Source organism: Fusarium poae, chromosome 1 (genome assembly GCF_019609905.1).
Source record: "Fusarium poae strain DAOMC 252244 chromosome 1, whole genome shotgun sequence".
NCBI classification, from domain to species: domain Eukaryota; kingdom Fungi; phylum Ascomycota; class Sordariomycetes; order Hypocreales; family Nectriaceae; genus Fusarium; species Fusarium poae.
In genome coordinates, this window is record NC_058399.1 from 3909852 (window position 1) to 3933654 (window position 23803).

A 23803-nucleotide genomic window follows, 5' to 3' on the forward strand; every position below is an offset into this window, starting at 1 on the left:
ATTGTCGATCTCGACCATGCTATAGCATCTCTCTTGGTTTGTTAACCAGAACTCTGGTGCCGAACTCGGACTCCGGCAGTCATAAAGGATAGAGATGCTCACTGGACTCGTCAGTACTGCGTCCCAGCATGGCTTTCGGTGGACTGCGACACAAGTGTGCATCGACGAGAGCGCATTTCGTTCTTATTGGCAGCGCCGCAAAAGTTGGTATTCAAAACGAACAAATCTTCCGAATAAATATCTGTCGGAATCTCTGTTGAATTGGATAAGTAGTGTACTTCGGCTCGATGCAAATAATGTAAGAAACCTTGAAACCCGCGTCACTGCATCCAGATACTGGGTACGAGCCAGGGATGCATAATTGCGTACGATAAATATACAAATATTCACATATAGTGTTTTTACCCGCTTTTGGTGTCTATGTACTTAGTCGTCCGTGACATCTTGAAAGAAGAGTGCAACATGTTTGCAGTCCCTCGGTGTGGCTGCTGTAAGAGACTGGGCGGCTTTGTTGTTAACTGATGAGCCCCTCATGATCTATTTCGAGAGTATCTCTTTGATTAATATACCCTCTCAATAGGTAGTTCAAAAGCTATGGCAAGCATGTTATCTTGTTGGTGAAGTAGCGAGTTCTATTGAACCAACGACGTGCAAGTCGTGTCGGATAAAGAGGCGGAGCAGGGCATGGGCGAAAATGCATCACCAAGAGCGCACAACTTCCCGTTGGAGAATCAGCGAAGAGTTTTAGAAACAAATATCGCGGGTTTCATATCTTATTTCACAAGATCTGGAAAGAACAATACAATTAACAGAAAAGGTCTACGAGAGAAAGTTCCCTGAAGTTGTCCGCAGACACGTGACCTAAAGTCATGTGATGGAGATCACAGGCTTATCTGTTATCGATAGATGGACCCACTATCGTCGACTCGAATGCTTTGCAACCAAGAGTCTTTTCATCATACCTACCTACTTGCCCATCAACTTACTACATCCTTGAAGGAATAATCAAGCAAAGATGGCGAGCTTAAAACGGTCAACCGATTCCGATCCGCTGGCTTCAAATATCTCAAGCAAGGTTTATGTTCGCTCAACTAGAAGTGGCAAAGTGCAGAAAATTGTGAGAGAAGTCTACCTACGAACGGATATTCCTTGCTCTTCGAAGCTTTGCAGGGCTTGTCTTCAGGACGTTCCCAGGAATGCCGCACAACAAGGTAACAAGCTCTTGACAATTCCGTACTACAGTTCACTAATATTCATTATAGCTCAATCTTTCGTCCTCTCGGACAAGCCTGCGGGCACTAAGGCTTTCCCTCAGGGTCATTATCTAGTACCTGATACTAACGCATTGCTAAACGCGATGGATCTCTTTGAGCAGAGCTCGGCCTTTTATGACGTGATCATCTTGCAAACAGTGCTCGAGGAACTGCGAAATCGATCACTGCCTCTCTACAACCGCCTAGTAGGGCTCACGAAAAGCGAGGACAAGCGGTTTTACGTCTTTTTTAACGATTTCAGGCTTGAGACATTTGTTCACCGAGAAACGAAGGAGAGCGTCAACGATCGTAATGATAGGGCTGTCAGGCAGGCTGTCAAATGGTACGGCGAGCATCTTGCCAGCACAAATGCGAAAAGGGTTCCAGCGGTTGTAATGCTTAGTGATGATCGGGAAAACCTTCGCAAAGCTAGAGAGGACGGGCTTCACGCATCCTCTCTAAGGGACTACGTGGGCAGTCTTGAGGACGGTGATAGGCTCCTCGATATGGTGGCAGAGGCACAAAACCAAGGATCATTCAAGACGCAAGGCCAGATGCTCTACCCCGAATATTTTACCCTGTCGAAAATGATGACTGGAGTCAAAGCCGGTTTGATGCACCAGGGCATCTTCAACGTCTCACCATACAACTATCTCGAGGGTTCTATCAAAGTTCCAGCATTTCCAAAACCTCTCCTGATTCTTGGTCGCGAAAACATTAACCGATCTGTCGATGGCGACCTTGTAGTCGTCGAGGTTCTTCCTGAAGATCAGTGGAAAGAGCCTTCAACCAAAATTATTGAGGAGGATACCATCACCAAGAATGAAAACGCAGACGTGGAAGAGAGCCAAGATTTTGTCTCGGAAAAGGAGCGTAAAGCCCTTCAGGAACAGGTCAAGAAGACCCAGAAGAGCGCTTCCGAGAGCAAGCCCCAGCCCACAGCCAAGGTTGTTGGTGTAGTCAAGCGTAACTGGCGTCAATACGTTGGCCATATTGACCCTTCGTCGGCGAGCAGGGCTTCTAGCCAAGGTCGCAAGCAAGACAGCGTCTTCCTCATCCCCATGGACAAAAAGATTCCAAAGATTCGTCTCCGTACACGGCAGGTAGCCGATCTCCTCGGCAAACGTCTCTTAGTAACCATTGATGGTTGGGAGCGTGACTCCAGGCATCCTATTGGACACTTCGTGCGGTCTTTGGGTGAGCTAGAGACCAAGTCTGCCGAGACTGAAGCTCTATTGCTTGAGTGGGATGTTCAGTATCGACCATTCCCCAAGACTGTGTTGGACTGCCTTCCCAAAGAGGGACACGACTGGAGAGTGCCCACAAGCATGGACGATCCTGGTTGGAGGCAGAGAGAGGATCTTCGAGGCCTCCTTATCTGCAGTATTGATCCTGTTGGTTGTCAGGATATCGACGATGCCCTTCATGCCAAACAACTACCTAATGGAAACTATGAAGTTGGTGTCCACATTGCTGACGTCTCCAACTTTGTCAAGCCCGCCAACGCCATGGATACTGAAGCCAGTATCCGAGGTACCACTGTCTATCTAGTGGACAAGCGTATTGACATGCTTCCTCCTCTGCTAGGTACAGATCTGTGTTCGCTCAAGCCTTATGTTGAGCGGTTTGCATTTTCTGTACTCTGGGAGTTGAATGACAATGCTGACATCGTCAATGTTCGCTTCACAAAGTCTGTCATCAAATCACGAGAAGCTTTCAGCTACGAACAGGCCCAATTACGAATAGACGATGATTCCCAGCAGGACGATCTTACTAAGGGTATGCGCATGCTCCTGATGCTCTCCAAGAAACTCAAGAAGAAGCGAATGGAGGCTGGTGCGTTGAGCCTTTCTTCCCCAGAAGTCAAGGTGCAGACTGAATCCGAGACGTCTGACCCTATTGATGTCAAGACGAAGCAGCTTCTTGACACCAACTCCCTTGTCGAAGAGTTCATGCTTTTCGCCAACATCAGCGTCGCGGCCAAGATCTACGAGGCCTTCCCTCAAACTGCTATTCTGCGTCGCCACGGCGCTCCTCCGAAAACCAACTTCGACGAGTTGTCGAACCAGTTGCGCACCAAGCGCGGTATGGAATTGCGCACTGATTCCAGCAAGGCTCTTGCTGATTCTCTGGATCGATGTGTTGACCCTAACGAGCCCTTCTTCAACACTCTTGTGCGTATTATGGCGACTCGTTGCATGATGAGCGCCGAGTATTTCTGCTCTGGTACCCAAGCCTATCCCGAGTTCCGCCATTACGGTCTTGCGTCAGAGATTTACACTCATTTTACATCTCCCATTCGTCGTTACGCCGATCTGCTGGCACATCGACAGCTTGCCGCCGCCATTGATTACGAAGCCATTCACCCTAACGTTCGTAGCCGAGGACGCCTCGAGGCCGTCTGCAAGAACATTAACGTAAGGCATCGCAATGCCCAAATGGCAGGTCGTGCCAGTATTGCCTACTACGTCGGACAAGCTCTCAAGGGCAAGGTCGCTGAGGAAGATGCGTTCGTTATGAAGATTTTCAGTAACGGCTTCGTCGTCCTTGTTCCACGCTTTGGTACTGAGGGTCTGATCCGGCTGAGGGATCTCGCTGAGTCCGAGCCAGAAGCTGAGTACGATGCTGAGACTTACACACTTACCACCAAGGGAAGCCGAGAGATCAAGGTCGAACTATTCCAAAAGGTCAGGGTTAGAGTCCGTGATGAGAAGGATGAGATGACCGGCAAGCGGGGTGTCAAGATGGAGTTGATCGAAGCATAGACAAGACAAAAAGTTGATTTTGATAGGAGGTATACGGCATAATGCATAATCTACGAGTCACTTGGTGATGGAAACCATGCAGGAGTTTTTGGGTAGACAGATAGTTTTTTTTTATTTTACGAATGTATATGCACGGATCTAAACCGTTCTAACAGCCATCCTTGAAACGCCAAACTTTCCAGTGAAGAACTCGTGTGAAATCGTCCGTCAATTTTGCCAATAAACCGCCAAAAAGCTTTCTCCTTATTCTCTTTACTGCTCCATTGCCTCGTCGACGTCGGCGCTGTTGTCGCCCCAGAGACCCTCGAGTTTGAATTCAGCAGCCCACTCGGTGACAATCTGCTTCTGATCAGGGGCGACCTCATCCTCGCCAGCGTTCTTGATGGATGACTTGGCAGCGGTGGCTGTAGACCCGACGGCAAGGACAGGAGGCTCAACCCATCCCTGGATGCGACCGTCTCGCCAGTCAGTAACAACTGTCATAGCGGCAGCAGGAAGGTTGGGGATGCCACCGCGACCCAAACGACCTCGCTTGCGGGCGACCTGAACAAGGAAATCGGTCGTGAAATCGCCGTCAGCACGGTTAGGTAGCAAGGCAGGAATGTCGTAGACATTTGTGAGTTTCTGCATGAGGTCAGGAGAAGCAGAAAGGCGCTTCAGGAGAAGGGTGACAGCAGGGACAGGGTCGTCGATCTGCTTGGGAGGAACGGCGTTGAGAAGGACGAGATGAGCATGTGCCTCGGTGGCGTTCTTGAGGGAGACAAGGCCGGCAGACTGTGTCGAGGAGGACGAGGGAAAGACGACACCGGGAGAGTCGAGAAGAGTAAGCTTGCTGTCAATCTTGACTGATCGAATGCTCGTGGTAACGCCAGCCTCTGCGCCGGCAGGGCAGGCCTTTGAAGAGCTGCCGCCCTTTCCGCTCATCCTTGAAAGAAGAGCGTTGATGACTGAGCTCTTGCCCACATTGGGGTAACCGATAACACCGACGGAAACAGCACGCTTGAGTTGTCGGCTAGCGGCGAAACTCTTGAGGGCCTTGAAGAGTGTAGCAGAGGTGCTCTGAACAGTCAAGTCGCGGTGGTTGAAAGTGTGTGCATTGGGAGCGGCGCCAGAGGCTCGGAGAGGCAGGGTAGGGAAGTAGCGGCGTAGGTAGACAAGCCAGTCTCGGAGAACCTTGGGAGGAATCAAATCGCACTTGTTGATAATGAGGATTAAACGTTTTTCTGGAGAGGCCATGATCTGGCGCTCAACCTCGCGAGAACGAGTGCCCTCGGGGTCACGCGCGTCCAGGACGTAAAGGACGACGTCAGCTTGCTCGACAACCTGCTTGAAGACCCTGTCATAAGTCTTCCTTGAAGAGGCCTCCCCAATTGACATCTCAGGGCCGTGGTCATTGTCGGAATCACTATCGTCATCCTCGTCCATGTCGTCGTCGGCCAACTGGCGATCATAAGTAGCGGCGGCAGCGCGAGCACTCGCGATAAGAGCAGCCATGGGGTTTGACTCGTCAATATCGCCGTCCACGCCGTCCTCCTCCATCTGATCAGCATCGTCGTCTTGAACGCCGGCCATGGCATTATCGTCGGTGGTGCCAGTCTTTGCGGCCTTGATCATTTCCTTTCTTTTTTGCGCCAGCTCTGCCTTCCTGATTCTATTGGATTCTATCTCTTCCAGCACCTGTTGCTTGTATGGGAAAAGGTTAGGGATACCGGGATCCTTCTTTAGCTTCGTTCGCCATTCTGGGTTCTTCTTTGCGAGCTTGCGCTCCTTCTTTTGCTTTGCGGCGGAAGCCTTTTGGATCTTGTGGCGAAGACGAACGGGAGTTCGCTTGGACTTGGGCTCTACAAGATGTTAAAAATGAATTTATTTGAGTAGTACCAGGTGAATTAGCGACTTACTCTTGGGTTTGGTGATTGAGCCGGCCATTTTGAAATTTCTGACTTGGTTATGTCTATGAAGAACCTCGACCAAAAGTTTGAAAAATTAAGTGGGATGGCTTCATTCTGCCGATTTATTTTTCAGACCGCCTTTCTCCCCGCTTTGGACAAGTACGTACCTACGGAATGTCTCTATCACATTCAAGCCGTTTGTTTATTTGTGCCTGTATCCCCCCCATCACTTGGTTATTTGGAGTTAGTTACTGCATAAAATTCTTCCAAAAATGACTGGAATAGTCAGTGTTGTTGTGGTTTCTTAACTCCACGGTACCTTTGATTGACACAGGTAACTAACTATATGTTGTCTTGAGGAAATGTGGTATATCACGCTGATTGAAGAAGTATCAAAACAATTCATAAATACATATACAGATATCAAAGCCTGGTCAGAATAGTAAATATCTGCAGGCCTAGAAGCTGTTGTTGTTGTTGTTGTTGGATGACTGGACTTGGACGGAACCAAACCCGAAACCCGATACTAGGAACCCGAAAACTACTAACCTACTCTTGCTTGTACTATCATTCACCAATGTCGCTATCACTGTCGATGGCACTTTATTCCGAGATGCGAAAGACACTATACTTATGACATTGACCGACTACAACATGATTGAAAACCCAAGCAAATCTCTATCATTCTTCACTTGAATCTTTAAGCTATCACATTATAATTTGCCTTCATCGAATACAGCAGTTATGTCTTCAGAACTCACCCAGCGAGTTCAGTCGAAACTCGACGCTGCCATAGATCGATATGTTGCACGCAACCCAAGATCCAAGGCTTTGCATGAAGAAGCTATCAAGTCAATGCCAGGCGGCAACACAAGAACTGTTCTTCACGCGAGCCCTTTCCCAGTCGTCATCAAGTCTGGTCAAGGGCATGAGGTTACGTCTGAAGATGGGCATGTGTAAGTGGTCCAATGAATTGAATCAACATAGCTTGGGCTCAAAATCAATACAGATATACAGATCTGACTGGGGAATTCACGGCCGCTCTCTATGGACACTCCAATCCCGTCATCATGTCGGCGATTAGACACGTGTTGGACAATGTAGGCATGAATGTAGGCGGCAACACAGCGCAAGAGCAAGTATTCGCGCGCGAGATTTGTAATCGTTTCAATCTTGAACATGTTCGCTTCTGCAACTCGGGTACCGAGGCCAACATCCATGCTCTAGCAGCTGCGCGAGCGTTTACTAAGAAGAGAAGAGTAGTGACTTTCAGTGGAGGCTATCACGGCGCGGTCATTGGTTTCAAGGGAGAGAAGCCAGAGGCTAACAATGTGGACATGGATGACTGGATAGTAGCCAGGTATAACGATATTGATAGTGCTCGTGCTGCCATCGAGAGTGACGGCGTCGCTGCTGTATTGATAGAAGGGATGCAGGGCTCTGGTGGTGGCCTGCCAGGGATGCCTGAATTTCTTCAACGTATACAAGAAATTGCTGCCAAGGTGAGTTCTATCTACTCAAGTCACAATGTGGGTTTGTACTGACAACGAGCAGGCTGGTGTCCTATTCATCATGGATGAAGTCATGACTTCCCGTCTTTCTAGTGGAGGCATCTCGGAACTTAGAGGCCTCGAGCCAGATCTCAAGACTTTTGGCAAATATCTCGGCGGAGGTCTTGCTTTTGGGGCTTTCGGCGGTAGAGCGGACATCATGGCGGCGTTCGATCCTCGATCTCCAAATGCCCTCTCCCACTCTGGCACTTTCAACAATAACACTCTGGTAACGCACGCTGGGTATGCCGGGTTGACCAAGATCTATACGGCTGAAGTCGCAATCGAGTTTACAAAGTTTGGTGACGAGCTCAGGGAACGGCTCAATGCAGTAACAGAGGGTACAAGAGTAGTCTTTACCGGTATTGGTACAATCATGGGAGTGCATTTCACCACGCACGGTGATCGCATAATTGTACGTTCAGGAGAGGTTGAAGAGATTGATACTTTGAGAGATCTCTTTTGGTTTGAGATGATGGAAGAAAGATTTTGGATTGTCCGTAGAGGGTTCATTGCTCTTGTGCTTGGAACACCAGTAGCTGAGTTTGACAGGTTTGTCAACTGTGTTGAGGCGTGGGCATCCAAGCATGCAGACCTCGTGAAGCTCTAGAACCAATTACTATTCTATTTATCTTTCTTTACCTGTCCAAGAATGTCAAGAGTCGGTTGTCATGTCGAAGGGGTGTAATCGAAGTATAGGTACAATTCTAAGCGCTAATTGGTCTGGCGCACTTTAAAAATCTCCACATAATTCTTTATCTCAGTAACCCAGTCCGACTTGATAGTACCTATTCTAGTATATTCATCCTTTACACATACAACCGCGCTTTTCTTTTCATCTCAGCTTTGCGCATATCGGCCTCGACCCAACCTCCAATAATACTCACCCTCATCTCATCGCATTTGCCTAAACCACGATGGATTTCCAAAATCGTGCTGGCTCTAAATTTGGCGGTGGTGGTGTCGCTTCTCAATCCGCCACAAACGCCGACCGTCGCGAACGTCTTCGCAAGCTCGCCCTCGAGACCATCGACCTCGACAAGGACCCTTACTTCTTCAAGAACCACGTCGGATCATTCGAGTGCCGTCTGTGTCTTACCGTCCACCAAAATGACGGTTCCTATCTCGCCCATACTCAAGGAAAGAAGCATCAGACCAACCTCGCCCGTCGCGCTGCCCGCGAGCAGAAGGAGGGCCGTCAGGGTGCCGTTGACCCAGCTACTGGCCTTCCCATCGGTGTCACAGGCGCAGGCTTTGCTCAGCGTCGTAACATCGTCAAGATCGGTCGCCCAGGATACAAGATCACAAAGATTCGCGACCCAGTCTCTCGACAGCAGGGTCTGCTCTTCCAGCTCCAGTACCCCGACGCAACACCAGAGACATCGCCCAAGTGGCAAGTCATGAATGCCTTCACCCAGCACATCGAGGAGCCCGACAAGAACTTCCAGTATCTACTCGTCGCCGCCGAGCCCTACGAGACTGTGGGTTTCAAGATCCCAGCGCGTGAGCTCGATAAGCGCGAGGACAAACAGTTCGCTTTTTGGGACCCGGATGCCAAGGAGTATTGGATCCAGGTCATGTTTATGACAGAGCGTGAAGAGCGTTTTAATGCCGCTCCCGGACAGGCAATGCGTAGGTAATGATACATATTTATATACCCTCTGTTGTAGTCATTTGTGCATTGGGAGTCAACAAGGGGGTTTCTGGTCACGGTACGGCGTTCAGGGATTTTCAATGACCTCGTGTTCGGTCATCAAATATAAGATGTAGAGTACTGGCGAATGCTGTTCAGATTGGATCGTTAAGGCTGTAGAAGTAAAGTTCACTACTCGAAACCTAACAACAGGCCATCGATTTGAAAGAAAAAAAAATATCCTTGCAGGAAGTGTCACTCGTCGATGGGCACACTCGTCATCTACAAACACATATTGCTCAAACACCACTTTTGGTTCTGTTGATTATTATTGACTTTGTATGGCAATGACTGAAATCTCATGTTTTTTTACATTCCCCTATAATGCAAATCACATGCCGTAACCATCTTAATCCTCCGTTTGCTTGCGTTCCTTCCTGACTTGTCCTACAATCGTAGTAGCATCAAAAAATGTGTCAAAACAGCGGAAAGATCAGACAAAGACCAGGCTTTGCTATACAAGAGTCGCTTGGTCTCGTCATGCTACAAACAGCTGCTCGATCGCCGACATATTTATGATCGTGTAATTCACCACCTCTATTCCAGTGGTAGCCAAAGGAAGCCTGTCCGCACAAGCAAGTCTATTTCGCGGATGAAGATGTTTCGCAGCCCGGGTGTCTTTCCATTTACCGGAAGTTGTTATCAAACCGCTTGAATGTGTAACCAATGAAGGGCAAGCTCATCTCGGGGGACTCCTCGACCTGTCGGCCTGACTGGATGGCCTGAGCCTTCAGGACAGTAGCGTTATCGGTCTGGTCAATCTCGTCGGTAGGGAAGTAGGTAGTGTCAATGTTGGAAGTGAGGCGAGGCTCGAAAGGTGCGCGAATACGGCGCAGGCTGTCAAACTCGACGCCACGGAAGAAAGCGTGGCTCTTAATTTCATGCGCGCCACCACGACCAAGACGGTTCTCTGTGTTACAGACCATGCTGATTGATGTTAGCAACTGCGTCATTCATATCGGTACAACAGGTGTCTTACCTTCGGATCAGGTGCTCCGCATCAGTGCCGAGTGTTATATCGTCAGGGAAGTAGAGCGTCTGTCTCCAGTTCACGATCTTGCGGTAGGTGTCATGGCTATCCTCGGCACAGAATGGAGGCCAGCCAACCAGACACTCGAACATGATAGTGCCCAGTGACCACCAATCGCAGTCAAAGGTGTAGCCGTGTCCGGTGAAAATCTCAGGGGCGATGTAGTCAGGGGTTCCAACAGTTGAGTAAGCCATCAGTCTTCGGGATCGTCGCCAGTCGTTGATCTGAGATCGGTTGCTGACCGTAAGGTTAATCTGATCAATGGCAACAGAGTTACGGTCGCGTGGCTTGTTAGACCTTCCTTGCAGGAGCTGCTGGTAATAGTTGTTGTCATGAAGTCTGTGGAAACCTGTTGACAGTCCGAAATCGGTAAGCTTGACGTGACCGCCTCGGTCAAGAAGAATGTTATCGGGCTTGATGTCACTGTTTCAGGGTTAGACAGGTTTCAGGGAGTACAGAGGGTGACACAATGTGGTGCATACCGATGGATGAAGCCCAGCTTGTGCACAGCTTCGATGGCAAGAACAATCTCCGCAATGTAGAAGCGAGTAATATCTTCAGAGAAGATTTCGTACTTGATCAGCATCGTCATGAGATCTCCACCAGGCAAGAACTCCATTAGCATGTATAGGAAGTACGAGTCCTGGAAGGTGGTGTATAGCTTGACAACCCACGGACTGTCTGACTCGGCGAGAATGTCTCGTTCTGATCGAACGTGGGCAAGCTGATCCTTCTTGAACATTTCGGTCTTGATGAGCGACTTCATGGCATAAACCTTGCCATCTCCCTTCTTTTGCACAAGTTTGACCTCTCCGAATGCACCCTTTCCGATGATCTTGACGGTATTGTAGTTCTCAGGCTTGTCCTTGGTACGCAAGAAACGTAGGTACTGGCCTTCTTTCCTGCCAGCGGTGGACCAGAGCTGCTCGCGTCTGGCCGCGCCCTGGGTAGGATCCTGAAGCTTCTGCTCCAGTTCGCTCTGTCTGTTGGTTTGTCGCGAGTTAGCTACATATACTTAAAAGCGGCGGTGGCAGGTGTTGTGTTACTGTTCCGTACCTTTGGTTGCGCTCGCGTGCTCTCTTGACGCTGTCCTTGAAAAAGTCGGCAGCAAGCTGGGAGCACTTCTTCTGGTTGCTGTTGGCGTTGGTGCCATATCTATCGGGATTTCGCTCCGGTGCTCGTTGGAATTCCTCACCGGGGGCAGAGGATTGGGTAGGCATGGGAGGGGCGTTCATGTAGTTGTAGCCAGGCTGCTGTCCTGAACTGCCAGCAGTTCGGGGACGCTGACCCGACGAAGGACCTCGGGCGTAAGCCTGCCCTCGAGCAGCGCCACCAAGATTCTGGTGGGAAAACTGATGGGCAAGACCGGTGTTGGGATCGTTGGTGCCCGGCGTGTTGGATCGTTGTTGATACCCGGCGCCCTGCTGATAATCATTCTGCTGCTGCTGCTGGCCACCATACTGGGCATATTGGTTCTGGTTGAAATAACCCTGGGGCGCATAACCGCCGGCAAACTGCTGCTGTTGCTGTTGAGGCTGCAATCCACCAGGCTGTTGGCCAGATGTTGAAGGGAAAACGGGCTGGGGAAAGGTCGAAGGCGTAGTGGGATAGGCGGTCCTATCCGAGGCGGTCAAACGATCGTTTCCATTGCCAAAGTTGAGATAGAGGCGATTGTTACTGTTGTTAGGATCCATCTTGACTAGTTGAAGCGTCTCTATCGCCTCGTTCCGCCGTGATACCGTCTGCGAATAACGAAAGTAAAGGTGAAAAGAATCGGACCAAGACTGCCAGGCGGGAGTCGAGATGGCGGACAAGTTTCAGGGGAGGGTCCAGTCCAGGGGCTTGTGGAGGGGAGGGCGAGGGGCGGCGCGCGGGACTGGACTAGCCAGGTTAATTGGCAAGTACCTCCTAGAGCTGTTGTGCTGTGCTAAGGAAGGCAAGTACAACCACCTCAAGACGAGGTAAGGTAGAAGAACAACCTGGGTTGGGTAGTACCAGAACCACTTCTAGCGGAGTACAAAGAGAACTTGGGCCTGTACTCCAGCTAGAGACTAACGTACGGTAAATGGTCTCGGATTAGACGAGCATAACAACTTGGCTGGGGAAAAGGTGAAGATGTAGGGAAATGTTTATGTAGGTGCATGTATCAGTAGACTGGAGGTACTGCACCTAGCCCAAGTTAGCAATACATGCCTCTGATCTAGGTACTTGGCCAGTACTATTTCTGCACTGCACAGTACTGAGTCGGGTCGAACTCGCAGGGATTTAATTATCGCCCGTGTTTTGGTAGGCAAAAGCTCAAAGCATGAAACGTTTCCATTGGTTTTGGCCCGGCTGGGGTTGACAGTTGGCAGCGTGGTAGCCAGCTGAGGGGAGGCATTCTGAGGGACTAAACTCGCCCGGGCGGTCTGGTCCATTAGTAGTAGGTTAGGCATGGAAGCCTCCATACCACCTGGCCATCACGATATAGCAGTTTTTATTAGGATACTTAGTTACTGAATTCATAAGTCAGTCAGTGTTATTCTGCATCACTTTAGACTTATTCATTGTATCCCAAATAAAGCTACAATATTAACTTTTCTGTCTACCAATGTTAGCAATGCTGCGGCGAGCTACTTTAATAAAACCCACCTGGTAGGCAATAATACAATCTAAATGAGAACGAGATACCTAGGTTCACGGACAGGTTGCCGTCGTCATTTTGTTATTCTGGGACTGCTGGGTTTTGGTCTGTTTGAGGTAAAATCCATTTATAGTGGTGCTCTCATTAATTAAAGTGAAATCTGAATCCTTGATATTTAACTCTCAATTCTAAAAGATTACCTACTAGGTATATATTTACAACAACCTCAAGAGGTAGTGGTCAAAAGGCTGATATGGAACTCCTGACTACTAATACCTAACCTACTACATAGTATCTAGATAATCTATGTCTTCGCCCCAAGCTAGTTCAGCACTGGCAAGCGGTGCTGGTGATGAATCGATCGTAAATTGACCATCTTCCGGTTTCTCTCTAGTCCTAATCTCTGTCCTCGGTTCTTATACATACTTTGTAGCGCGTCTACAGACTTGCTTCTAGGCTTGTCCTTGCTTTGCTGTACTGGAGATCCCTCAGGGGCCGAATCCCTGTCCGCTGTGTTTCCCCAGATTGATGTCGGATTTGTTGCTGTACGGTCGGATATGCACGCTTCTGCTATTACATAGTACTATATTATTCCTGAGCCTCAGGTGAACCTGTCACTTGTATGTCGCAGCATCCTCCACATTTCTAACCCTTAGACAGGCACCTATCAAATGATTTTCAGATTATATGATACCATGTTGTCATAGGCAGATGAACTCTGACAATATTGTCATCTGTTTCCTGAGATATCCAATCACTTGAATCATTTCGGATAGCATTTTTGCTCTATCAATACAACCCTAAATCAAGTACAGATGAAGCTTTACCATGCTCGGCTCGGCTTCTGTAACACCCAACTGTCGCTTGCGCTTCCCACATGGCAATTTGCCGGGGATCCTTGAACACGTCAAAATTGGGAGAACTGCTGATACCAGCTTGGTCCAAACCAATTCAGTCAATGGTCACATGCTCAATTCAAATTGGCTTTCAAGCCTGGCACCAGTATACGTATTTCGTCAAGCGTTAGACAGTTATTGTCGAGAGCAATTGAAGCGCCCTGCCTACTAACCTAGGTACCTATGTTCAAAACCATCTGTCTAGTATGTTTTTAGAATACGTACTAGGTGTACAGAAGGAAACATTTGGTAGTGAGTAGTGCCTACTAAGATACTATATACGACCTAGCAATTCTGAACAAACTAGAAACTGAATTTTATTCTATCAGATACGCTGTCTGGTATCAAAGAAACACAGAATCACCAGACTCCTACCCAGTCATTGACTGTCCTTCGTCCATTATGTCAACACCCCGGAGCCACAGTATTTCCATCCCGACCGCCGGGCCTTATCGGAGCTGCTTATCGCCGTTTTTTTCTCTCCAGCGGTCCGAACTAAATGGTGAAGCCGATATCTCGACGCTCGCTGCCCCGCGGTTCAAACGGTTTGAAGACCTCGACGATCGACCTTCCCAGTCAAGGTTGCCGTAATACCCTCAAACAATGGCCGACCCTAATCCTCCGGCGCAGCAACCTGCTGCTAGCACCGGCGCAACATACAAGGCCCCCAGCCCTAAACCGCAACAGAATCCAGCTCTTCGAATGATGGGCCTGCCAAATCTCCCTCGAAAACTCCCGTCACGAAACTGGCTCATATTTTGGGCCATCACTGGTTCCATATCAGCGGCTATTATCTACGACAAGCGCGAGAAGAAGAGGGCCACAGCCAAGTGGAAACATGTCGTCGCTCCTCTTGCAACCGACTTAATCCCCTCAGCAAGCCATCTTCCTCGCAAGCTGACAATCTACCTCGAATCACCCCCTGGAGACGGTCTGCGTGTTGCGCAGGACCATTTTATCGAGTATGCGAAGCCGGTTTTGGCCGCCTCTGGTCTCGACTGGGAGTTCGTCCAGGGAAGGCAGCAGGGCGACGTGAGAGCCGCTGTGGCAGAAAAGATTCGTCGGCAAAGAAGACAGCATGAGCGACCAACCGAGGAGGATCTACAAACAGACGAGGCCATAACAGCGGCTTTGAGAAAGAAGAACAACATACCAGAATATGAGGGCGTCCAGGGCGACATCGTCTTCGGCTTGCACACATGGAAGGAGTATATGAGAGGTTTGCACGAAGGCTGGCTCGGTCCACTTGATGCTCCTGTGAAGCCCGAGACAGAAACGAAACCTGCTGCTATTGAGACAGCTGTCGACAACCCCAAGGTTGGGGGTGAACAGGCTGAGGAGAAGAAGGGGGAGTCCAAGGAGGAGGAGAAGAAAGACGAAGAGAAGAAGCCCGAGCGACCGCCCCAACCAGTTCCTTACAATACCACCGCCGACTACCCTCTCGCCAGTCTCCCTGCCCAGATCCCCGCCGAATTCTCCCCCTCAAACCCCATTCCTCTCCCCCATCGCCTCGGCTTCCGTCACACTTTTGTTCGTCTGAACCGCTTCTTCAATCGCCGCAAGCTCGCCGACGAGATTGGCCGCGAGGTCGCCGCTGTGTGCTTCGCCGCCTCCTCTCGCGAATGGCGCGAGGCCGACGGTCAATACGAGCAACAGCTCGTCCTCAAGCACGAGGAGAATGACTGGGTCAAGTCAGTGTGGAAGACTGAGGAGCCCGTCAAGACGGACGACGATAACGCTGCGACCACTCCTGCTCAGCCTCCCAAGGAGAAGATCTGGCCTGCGCCAATTGTCATTGACCCTCGTCTGGCGCAGCGCATGCGACGTTTTGAGATGACTCCTGAGGTCGAAGCTCGCGCCGCCCAAGTAAAGGTTTCTGAGGCCGAGGTTGAGGGTTGGATCAAGGGGAGCTTCCGCAGCCTGTGGAACTGGACCGTCGAATCAGTGACCGCCAAACCCATGCGGCCTAATGTTGGCAACGTGGACAGCGATGAGTAAAAAAGGCGTATCTATGAGATATGAAAAGGAGCGCGGTTTAGTCAAACCGCTGTGTAGTTTTTTCTGTACTATTATTCCAATCACTATCAAGAGGAGCATCTTATGATCAAGGGACTACATACATGTACGTATCTATATTATACCTTAGTAGGCGAAGCTAGAATCCGTTTTGCGTCTTTGATAAGAGCGTAGGGCGGTGTTTGTTCATGATCATCTACAGTGTCAACAATCCCAATGTGCCGACTCTTACTGTTTATATGTGTCGATGTTTAATAAACTGCGGCATGTTCAGTCATCATCGGAGTCACTCCCATAACTCACTAATCCCAGCCCCTTCTTTTCAGGCGGCTTCGAGGCAGTTTGAGTTGCAGCTTTGGGCTTCACCTCCTTTTTACCGCCCTGTGCCGTAGTTTCTGCTGGCTCCAAATCTTCCTTGTCAGTTTCCTCTACAGCGCTGACCTTGCGCCTTAAACCCTTGACTTCCTTCTCCTTATTGCGCTTCCGCTTCCGGCCAATCTCCCACGATTGGCCCCCTTCTTGAGCATCAGCAGACCCATCGTGAACGGTATCGCCCTTTTGCCGCTCGCGAAATGCTTTTAGACCCTCCTCTGTCTCCCGCTTCACGCGTTCCTCCTCGGCGCGCTTCTTTGCGCGTACCTCGTCCAGGAACTCTATCTCATCATCGTCCAGCGCGCGGAACTGGTTACGTAGTTTGCTTTGTTCTTCAAACTCTGCTTGCTTCGCCGCTGTCATTTTGTGTTAATTGCCAAGTATGCTACTATGTCTTGGAGGGGAAAATTGACCTTTGTTTGCTTGGAGTACGTCGTATAAGCTCTTTTCGCCCTCTCCTGTGGCCAACTTGATGCGCTGCTCTTCACGTCTTTTTCTTTCAGATTCCAGTTGTTCCTGAACAGCTTCCCATTCTTTCAATTTTGTAGAGCTGTGGAGAGGCTGCTGGGTTGCGCTTGATTCTGTACCCTTCGTCTCTGTAGATATTTCGCCTGACGAGCCAATTTTGCCTGCAGACACAAAGCGGTTGGACATGGTTTCATGGAAGGGATGAGTCGTGGCGTCACAGGCACAGTCAGAAGGTGCGGGTATGAGTAGGGTCACGACCAAGGTGCCGAGATCGATGTAAGAAGGGAACAAAGGTCAATGTTGGTCAAACTCAGGCACTGCCCTCACATTACCAACAGCATATCCGATAATCTACCGCCCGCAGGTCAAGTAAATATGTGAAAAACGACACCAACTAACAAATCATCACCATGAAGGCACAAAGTAATATATATGTGTTTGCAATGTTATTCTTATTGTTTGAGTAAAACTGTAAGCAAGACACTTCTTGCAGAAGAAGATAGAGAAGACAACCGGATGCGATACCTTTTCAGCTCGTGTTCTACTTAGACACCTACCTCAGCTACCTATGTTACAAATCCACCTTCATGCAAATCGTATTGTCCAACCCTTTGCATACACAAAAGAGCAATGAAAAATGCTTCTAACACCTTTTTTTATTTGCGCACAAATGTACACAAAAAACAGCTACCTAAAAACAGCTTTCAAGAGCTGAAAAATACATCGGGGTTGTTGAATCGTTATATCAAGATTCAAAGCAGCTCATGTTTGTAGACTGCATCGTTCTGTGCCCTTGAATGTTGTTCGAATGTTCCGTGAGAATCGTCTCAAGTCGTGAAAAAGGAAAGATGTGATAGCAAAAACAAACTCGGCGTTGTAATGATTTCATTAAGCCGACGCGACAAAAAGCAGCTGCATCAACATCACGTTGAAGTGAATCTGCCACAGTGCCTGACACCGAACCCTGTGCAAAGCAAAAGTCAAGAGCGAACACCCCGTTCCTATGGTGGTAGGCACATTGACATTGACAAATCCATGTCAGTACCGACATACCGGGAAATTTAGAAATGGAAGAAACAAGAATAAAATATCAAACCGATGATCAGCCGACCAATCCAAATCCCTTGTTTTACCCGCTGGTTGCAATGCATAATAAACCCCGTCATGTAAGCCCGTTTCCCTGTGGTCAAATCCATATCTGCCACTTGCAATAACAAACGAAAAAAAAAAGTGAAGAAAAAAAAAAGTAGAATGTATATACCATCCTCAAAAAGTCTATGCCGCTAAGCTCATCGAGCAGTAACGAATCATATTTGCTTCGAGTCAACTTGCATTGATCTGCGCATAGACATGGAAACATGAGGAAGAAATGGTCAAAGTAGATTGTGACCGTTTGTGACATCCTGTGTTTACCACAGAACGTAGTGTCCAAGCGAGTGGTAGGAATGCAACGCTACCGAATCGCCATCTATAGTAGGATGTGTTGCGCTGAAGTTCTCGTCGTTTTGCCGTCGGCATCGGAATCGAAGCCAGTACCACGCAGAAGAGTGGCAGGTTTTGAACTGTGACGTGGCAAAATTGGTGAATGCTGCTGGGCGCGAGTGCCGATGGAAACTGTAAACTGCAAGTCTATCGAACCGTAACCGTGTAGTGTAAAATGACAAAGCCGAACGCCGAGTGTGACCATTACAGAACGTATAAACAAAAAGAAAATAATAAGGAGAATGCCATAGTGTCCGGACATGACCAGTTAAAAACAAGCCTTGTTTACTCGTGAAGAGCGTATCAAAGGCTGATCGGGTCTCATCATCCATTCATGGCTGTAGTAGAAATCCTGAGAATGATCCGCCGAAAAGGTCATCTTGGGAACAATTTTGTCGTGCCTGGGGTATCTGAATGCGAATTTATCGTTCTCGGGATGCGTATAATAAGGAAAATCGTGGCCGTGAAATGAACCCTTTTAAAAAAAAACTTTTTTCTTCTTTCCAAGATCGAACCGCCCTCGATCGGAGGCATTAAATGAAGCATCGTTTTGGTAAGACTTTAACCCATGACGGGTTGGCTGTAGCCGTGAGACGCGAAGTAGGGGACCTGCTGCTTCATAGGATCAACACAGCCAGTACAACTGCACTCGGCAAGACCATGCTCCCACATGTTTTGTGAGTAGTGGTAGTGTCCACCATAGGAGTTATGGCGCGAGTTGGGGTAGAAGGTGCTGTGAGCAGGAGGCTGAGGGTATCGGTTGGCGTATTGTGCGGCGGCTTGGGAAAACCATTCGTTGTAGCGGTCATTGCTCGACGTAGCAGACATAGCGTAGTCTGGAGTACCATAGCCAGAATCGGGGGGAGTGAGGGGAGCTCCCCAAGAAGTGTGACCCCAGCCAGACTCGCGTGGGCGGTAGCTCTGTTGCTGGGACTTCATAGCCTGGTAGCGCTCGTATTCGGCAACCTGTTCCTGGAGGTAACGCGATTGAGGAGATTGGCGGTGACCAGAGTACCTGGCAACGTCGGTATCGATGGCAGGAATAACAGATGCGAGCCTCTCGCGGCTGGCTTGAGCGACTTGTCGCTTCTTCATGTCCTGCCACTCACGCCAGTTCTCAAGCCAAGCCTGGTAATCCTTGCTCATATCAAGGTTGACATAGAGGCGCCAGCCCATGGACTCGACCCACTCAAACTCAAGCGAGTTCAGCTCAGAGACGGCGATGCCACTCACCTCAGACCAAGAGCGGTTCTGAAAGGTGTTGTCATCGAGGAACTTGCTTCCCAGAAGCAAGGAAACGGTCAGGTAACGCCAGACCTGTCCCTCAGAAGCTTTGTAAGGACCCTGTCCCTTCAAGGTGTTAATCCTCTTGGCGAGATAGTTCATTCCAAGGAGGATGGTGGTGCTGGGCAGTCGTGTCGAGGTGAGGATCTGAGACACGAACTTGCGGAATGGCGAAGTCACAGCAGCCTCAGGTGTGACGACACGGGTGGCCATCTCGGCAACGTACTCGGACATCATGTCGACCTCATAGTCGAGGACGGCACACACGCCTCCGGGCATGATGAAAGATTGGAGATGGGACCGACGAAGATCGAACGCGACCTTTGTCGGATGGAGCGAAACTTAGGGCCGTAAAGCGAAACCGTGGGTTTATACCACAGTTAAGACGGTCCTGGGGGCGTGAACGCAAAAGTGATTCGAGGCTGGGTCGATGATATATCGACAGAAGTTCAGTAGGCGCTTCGGGCCATTTACTGAAGCACCTTGGACCGTGGGTTGTAACGTCAAGGTACGGGGAAAACGTATATAGACGAATCGTTGTGATTCGATATGGCTCGCAAGTGGTCTACCGATTAGGACCAGGGAAAAGAATTGCTTTTGTTGTGAGCGGTTGTAAAACAATGCCGATGGTGTATCAGAAACCCAGTGAGTCTCAAATCCAAGCAGTCTAGGTCTGAAAGTTAGTTGGAGGTCTTGGCCAGCTTTGTCATGATGATCGTCGAGGTGTGGTCAGGTTGTGTTGTCTGTAATCGTCGGAATCGAGATCGAAGCCAATGTCGCGGTGCTCGTTGGTAGGATTGTGTGAGAGTCGGCGGTAGGGAAAATGCAAAACGATGAACAAGCAGGAGCGAACAGAAGAGAAGCCGAGGATATGTACGCGAGTTTTGTTGATCGATTGAACAGAACAAGACCACAATTGTCGATAGATCGAGACGAAACCAAGAATGAAGTGAGACTCACCAAAGAGAGAAGACAGATGTCTGGGGAGTAAGGAAAGTGTAAAGGATGAGGAAGAGAACCCTAAAAACCACAAGCCCAAAGGTTGCTGATGTTGATGGTTCAAGAACGTTCGGAGAATGCAGCTCGAGTCTGGGCAGACACGGACAGGGCAGAGAAACTCGCGCGAGAAAAGTACCGGAACCCTAGAGTCGACAAACCAAATGAAGGCCTGCTGACTGATAATTGTCTAGGTATTGGGAGAGTTCGGTTTCTATCGTGGAGGAGGAAGAAGAGGTAGAGAAGTAGAGAGGTGAGGTGAGGAGGGTGAAGGAAGAGGAAGAAAAAGAAATGATGAGGGTGGAAGTGGATGAAAGAAGAAGCAAGAGCCCCGACAGCCCAGGGCTAAGAAAGGTTGGATGGATTGGATGGCAAGATGGAGAGATGGGGATGGGGATGGGGGATGATGCGGTGCTGGACTGGTCTGGTCCAATGCGCGTAGAGAGAGTGTGCAGCGAGTGTGCGGGCAGGTTAGTGTGGAGGTGGGCGTGGCGGACTTCAGGTCCTGGTCAGTTGGGTCGGGTGTTCGTTCCTCCACTGTTACAGCGAGCGTGAATTAATGGAAGTGGCCTGGAGTAAGGTACGTCTCTTAGGCTGTACAGTACCGACCGTGCCTGCCTGCGTGTGCCTGCGTGTAATGTACCTTGGTACGCTACGCACCAGCATCAGTAAAGACGGGAGTACGAGTACGCCGAGGTTCTTTGGTCTGTCACCTAAAATGGTCGTAGTAGTAACGGCTGCGGTACGTAGCCAAGCCCAGCGTCAACGTGCAGCGTAGTAGTGCCCGACAGTTGCCAGGTCCCCCAGGCCCCAGTCCAATCCAATCCCATCCAGCCAGTTTTTTCTTCCTTGATGAGGAGTCATTTGAGTGGACTCGAAATGGGTGGATGGGTCCCTGGGACCCCCGACCGTAGGTACCCTACCCTACCCTACTCTATGGACTTAGCCTACAGCAGCCCCCGGGCGATGCACCTCACCTCACCACGCACGGAGCGACAAGTGACGGCGGCGGGCGTGGAACAGCAGGAAATAAACTGGGGTGCGTCGAGTCATCAACGAATAAACTCTTGTTGGCGGAAGCTCAATTCACGATTGTCAAATGTTGAAAAGATCCAAGACAATCTCTTCAGCAAGTGCGGTTTCCTGTCGTTTTGACGTGGGTCTCTAGATCAAGCCCCTACTACAAGTGTGTATATACTACATATTCCTTTAGAAGACTAGAACATATTAAAAATACATAAGGAAAAAGTCTGTATCGACAGGTTGACCACAAGTAGCGAATGACGGTTAGAGATCCAAGAGAGCCCCAGTCAAGAGAAGACTAGAGTGGAACCATCCTTGAACGGAGACGGGACAGGGACATGGGTGGAAGGGATGTGTGAGAAACCCAGCAGAACCATGGGTGGAGCTTCTTCTTTGATCAAAGTTCAGACTGATCAATCAGAGCACTTGTCTGCCTCGCTGCCCCCAGGTCATTACCACCACTTCCACCGTGGTCGTGCGTCAACCTGCTTCACCTACCTTTACCTAGCCGCGTACATTACAGCAACTGAGATGTATTACCCGCCTCCATCAAAGCCAGTCAGTCATTGATTCTACCCATCGAATCAGCCAGTGAGTTAATACTCAAATACAAAAGCTTGCCAACGCTTAAAAGTAACCCTCCCAGCAATTGCCCAGAGACAAAAGACAAGCAGTGGCAAAAGGCAGTTTCTCCTACATGTATAGTATACATATGTGTATGTTGAATGTTGAAGAATGGAACTTATTAGGCCGGAAATTCGGAGCCTTCGGTGCAAGAAGGGTTCATCGTCTCTTAGAGGCACCAGGTACATGCACCAAGGTAGATTATAGTCATCTGTCTCAGTGGCTCCACGCCTCCTTGACTTGTTCGACTTGGTCGTCCTAGCGTTGCTTCAAACAAGAGTGGTCCACAGGGCCTTGTCAGCCAATGTCGGTTCATTGACTGGTCCAGGGATCTTTCACGCGGTTCGATGAAGAGAATGAGAAGACCGACATTAGGATCTGGGTGCCCTGATTTGGATGGGATGTTCGCTGCCCATCGACTGCATCTTGCCATGATGACGAGAGTACATAGTTACATCTCGCAGACGAACGATCTCTGCCACTTGCAATATCGTGATGCGTTTCGGGCCTGTTCAGGTACATGACATATGGTAAGTACGGGAAAGTCATAAGAATGTGCACAATCATCTATACTGCAGTCCAAGCATGCCGTCAATAACGAAGTAGAGAACAATTACCAGTACAATACTCTTCAATTACATGGAATAATATCAGAGTCAACATGTCTCTACAAAATCTATTCTGATTTCGAATCCATGTAAAGGTCTTCATGGTTAATGTTAAGGCTCCTCCTCATTAGTCTTCAATTAATGTCTTGTACAGGGTACACACACTATTTGGTTTCGTTGAAAGTTTCCCTGTGGTTTTTTCCCTTCTTTTCTCTCTCTCTCTCTCTCTCTCTCTCTCTTTTTTTTTTGTTTTGACTGCACCCCTGGCCAGCACCATCCCCTTCCTGCTACTGGTGTGGACTCCGAGGCGGCAGTGGACGCTATTTCTGGTATGGCGACTCGTACTGTAAAAGTAAGCCCTCACCTGATCCGAGCCATCGGGGGGCCATCTCTCGGAGAGAGGCGAGGTCCTCCACTATTGCTGTGACGGTTTGATGGGTCTTTTTTTGACACTGACATCGATTGATGGGAAGAGGAAAAACATTTGTTGGGCTATCGGCTTAGGCTGTTCTGGAGAGTATCCAAAGATAGCCTACAACAAATGGTGTAAGCTGCTGTTTTTCTCCTTTATCAATTCCTCATGTTAAAATTAGTTCCAGGGGCTAGGTTCCTATACTAGGTTCCTTGTCTTGTGATTGTCTTTTTTCTTATGGCTTGGGGGCTTTGAGAGTACCAGAAGCCTAAAGACCGTTTTTGCCAGACACCTAAGCCAATATTGCCTCAGTAATTCTGCTGCACCGCCAGGCCAATTATTGTTGCCGCATTTTAACCATCAAACATGAGAGAAAAAAGCCAAGGTCGCAGGCAACTGGTTACTGTAGGAGTTAGTCTCATGCTCGTCGAGGTGCACTTGCCACGCTTGGGGTGGTTGGATTGCATTGCATTGGTCCCATTAGAGACGTCACTAGCATGGAAGTTGCTGCCAGCCTTGCACTTTCACTTTCCATTCTCATGTGCTCCTCCCGTGTCCTTCTCTAGCTCCTGCTGCTTATTATGCTTGTGGCTTAAATCGTCACTTGCACTTGCAGCAGGAAAGACGCGCCAGAAATTTCTGCGCGGCCACTGACTGATCTTGCATGTGCTTTCCCTTATTCGTCGAGGTGGAAGGGAGCCATTGCCGTCCATCGTCATCACCAGTTTCAATCCCTTTTTCGTGCCGATCAAATCCAAATTTGGCGCTCTCTGACTTTGCTCACACACGGTCTAACATTGGGGCGATACATGTTTGCTT

The 23803-nt window shown here is 49.2% G+C and overlaps 8 protein-coding genes across 8 annotated transcripts; 4 read left to right on the top strand and 4 right to left on the bottom strand.

Moving 5' to 3' along the window:
* Nucleotides 1-1015: 1015 nt before the first annotated feature.
* FPOAC1_001273 (uncharacterized protein) lies at nt 1016-4018 on the top strand (the record flags this gene model as incomplete). The annotated part of the gene is made up of 2 exons (XM_044845878.1): nt 1016-1211; nt 1263-4018. 2 exons carry the CDS (start codon nt 1016-1018, stop codon nt 4016-4018), a joined length of 2952 nt encoding a protein of 983 aa, XP_044711794.1.
* A 252-nt stretch (nt 4019-4270) lies between these two features.
* On the bottom strand, nt 4271-5944 carry FPOAC1_001274 (uncharacterized protein; the record flags this gene model as incomplete). The annotated part of the gene is made up of 2 exons (XM_044845879.1): nt 4271-5859; nt 5917-5944. 2 exons carry the CDS (start codon nt 5942-5944, stop codon nt 4271-4273), a joined length of 1617 nt encoding a protein of 538 aa, XP_044711795.1.
* Nucleotides 5945-6651: 707 nt separating this feature from the next.
* Nucleotides 6652-8067, top strand: FPOAC1_001275 (uncharacterized protein; the record flags this gene model as incomplete). Its single annotated transcript, XM_044845880.1, has 3 exons — nt 6652-6863; nt 6917-7409; nt 7462-8067. The coding sequence occupies 3 exons, from the start codon at nt 6652-6654 to the stop codon at nt 8065-8067; spliced, it is 1311 nt and encodes a 436-aa protein (XP_044711796.1).
* A 307-nt stretch (nt 8068-8374) lies between these two features.
* FPOAC1_001276 (uncharacterized protein) lies at nt 8375-9097 on the top strand (the record flags this gene model as incomplete). Its single annotated transcript, XM_044845881.1, has 1 exon — nt 8375-9097. The coding sequence occupies one exon, from the start codon at nt 8375-8377 to the stop codon at nt 9095-9097; it is 723 nt and encodes a 240-aa protein (XP_044711797.1).
* A 679-nt stretch (nt 9098-9776) lies between these two features.
* COT1 (Cobalt uptake protein cot1) lies at nt 9777-11874 on the bottom strand (the record flags this gene model as incomplete). Its single annotated transcript, XM_044845882.1, has 4 exons — nt 9777-10077; nt 10130-10603; nt 10663-11163; nt 11237-11874. 4 exons carry the CDS (start codon nt 11872-11874, stop codon nt 9777-9779), a joined length of 1914 nt encoding a protein of 637 aa, XP_044711798.1.
* Nucleotides 11875-14302: 2428 nt separating this feature from the next.
* On the top strand, nt 14303-15697 carry FPOAC1_001278 (uncharacterized protein; the record flags this gene model as incomplete). The annotated part of the gene is made up of 1 exon (XM_044845883.1): nt 14303-15697. The coding sequence occupies one exon, from the start codon at nt 14303-14305 to the stop codon at nt 15695-15697; it is 1395 nt and encodes a 464-aa protein (XP_044711799.1).
* Nucleotides 15698-15985: 288 nt separating this feature from the next.
* On the bottom strand, nt 15986-16741 carry FPOAC1_001279 (uncharacterized protein; the record flags this gene model as incomplete). The annotated part of the gene is made up of 2 exons (XM_044845884.1): nt 15986-16443; nt 16501-16741. The coding sequence occupies 2 exons, from the start codon at nt 16739-16741 to the stop codon at nt 15986-15988; spliced, it is 699 nt and encodes a 232-aa protein (XP_044711800.1).
* A 1857-nt stretch (nt 16742-18598) lies between these two features.
* FPOAC1_001280 (uncharacterized protein) lies at nt 18599-19600 on the bottom strand (the record flags this gene model as incomplete). Its single annotated transcript, XM_044845885.1, has 1 exon — nt 18599-19600. One exon carries the CDS (start codon nt 19598-19600, stop codon nt 18599-18601), a length of 1002 nt encoding a protein of 333 aa, XP_044711801.1.
* Between the last annotated feature and the right edge of the window lie 4203 nt (nt 19601-23803).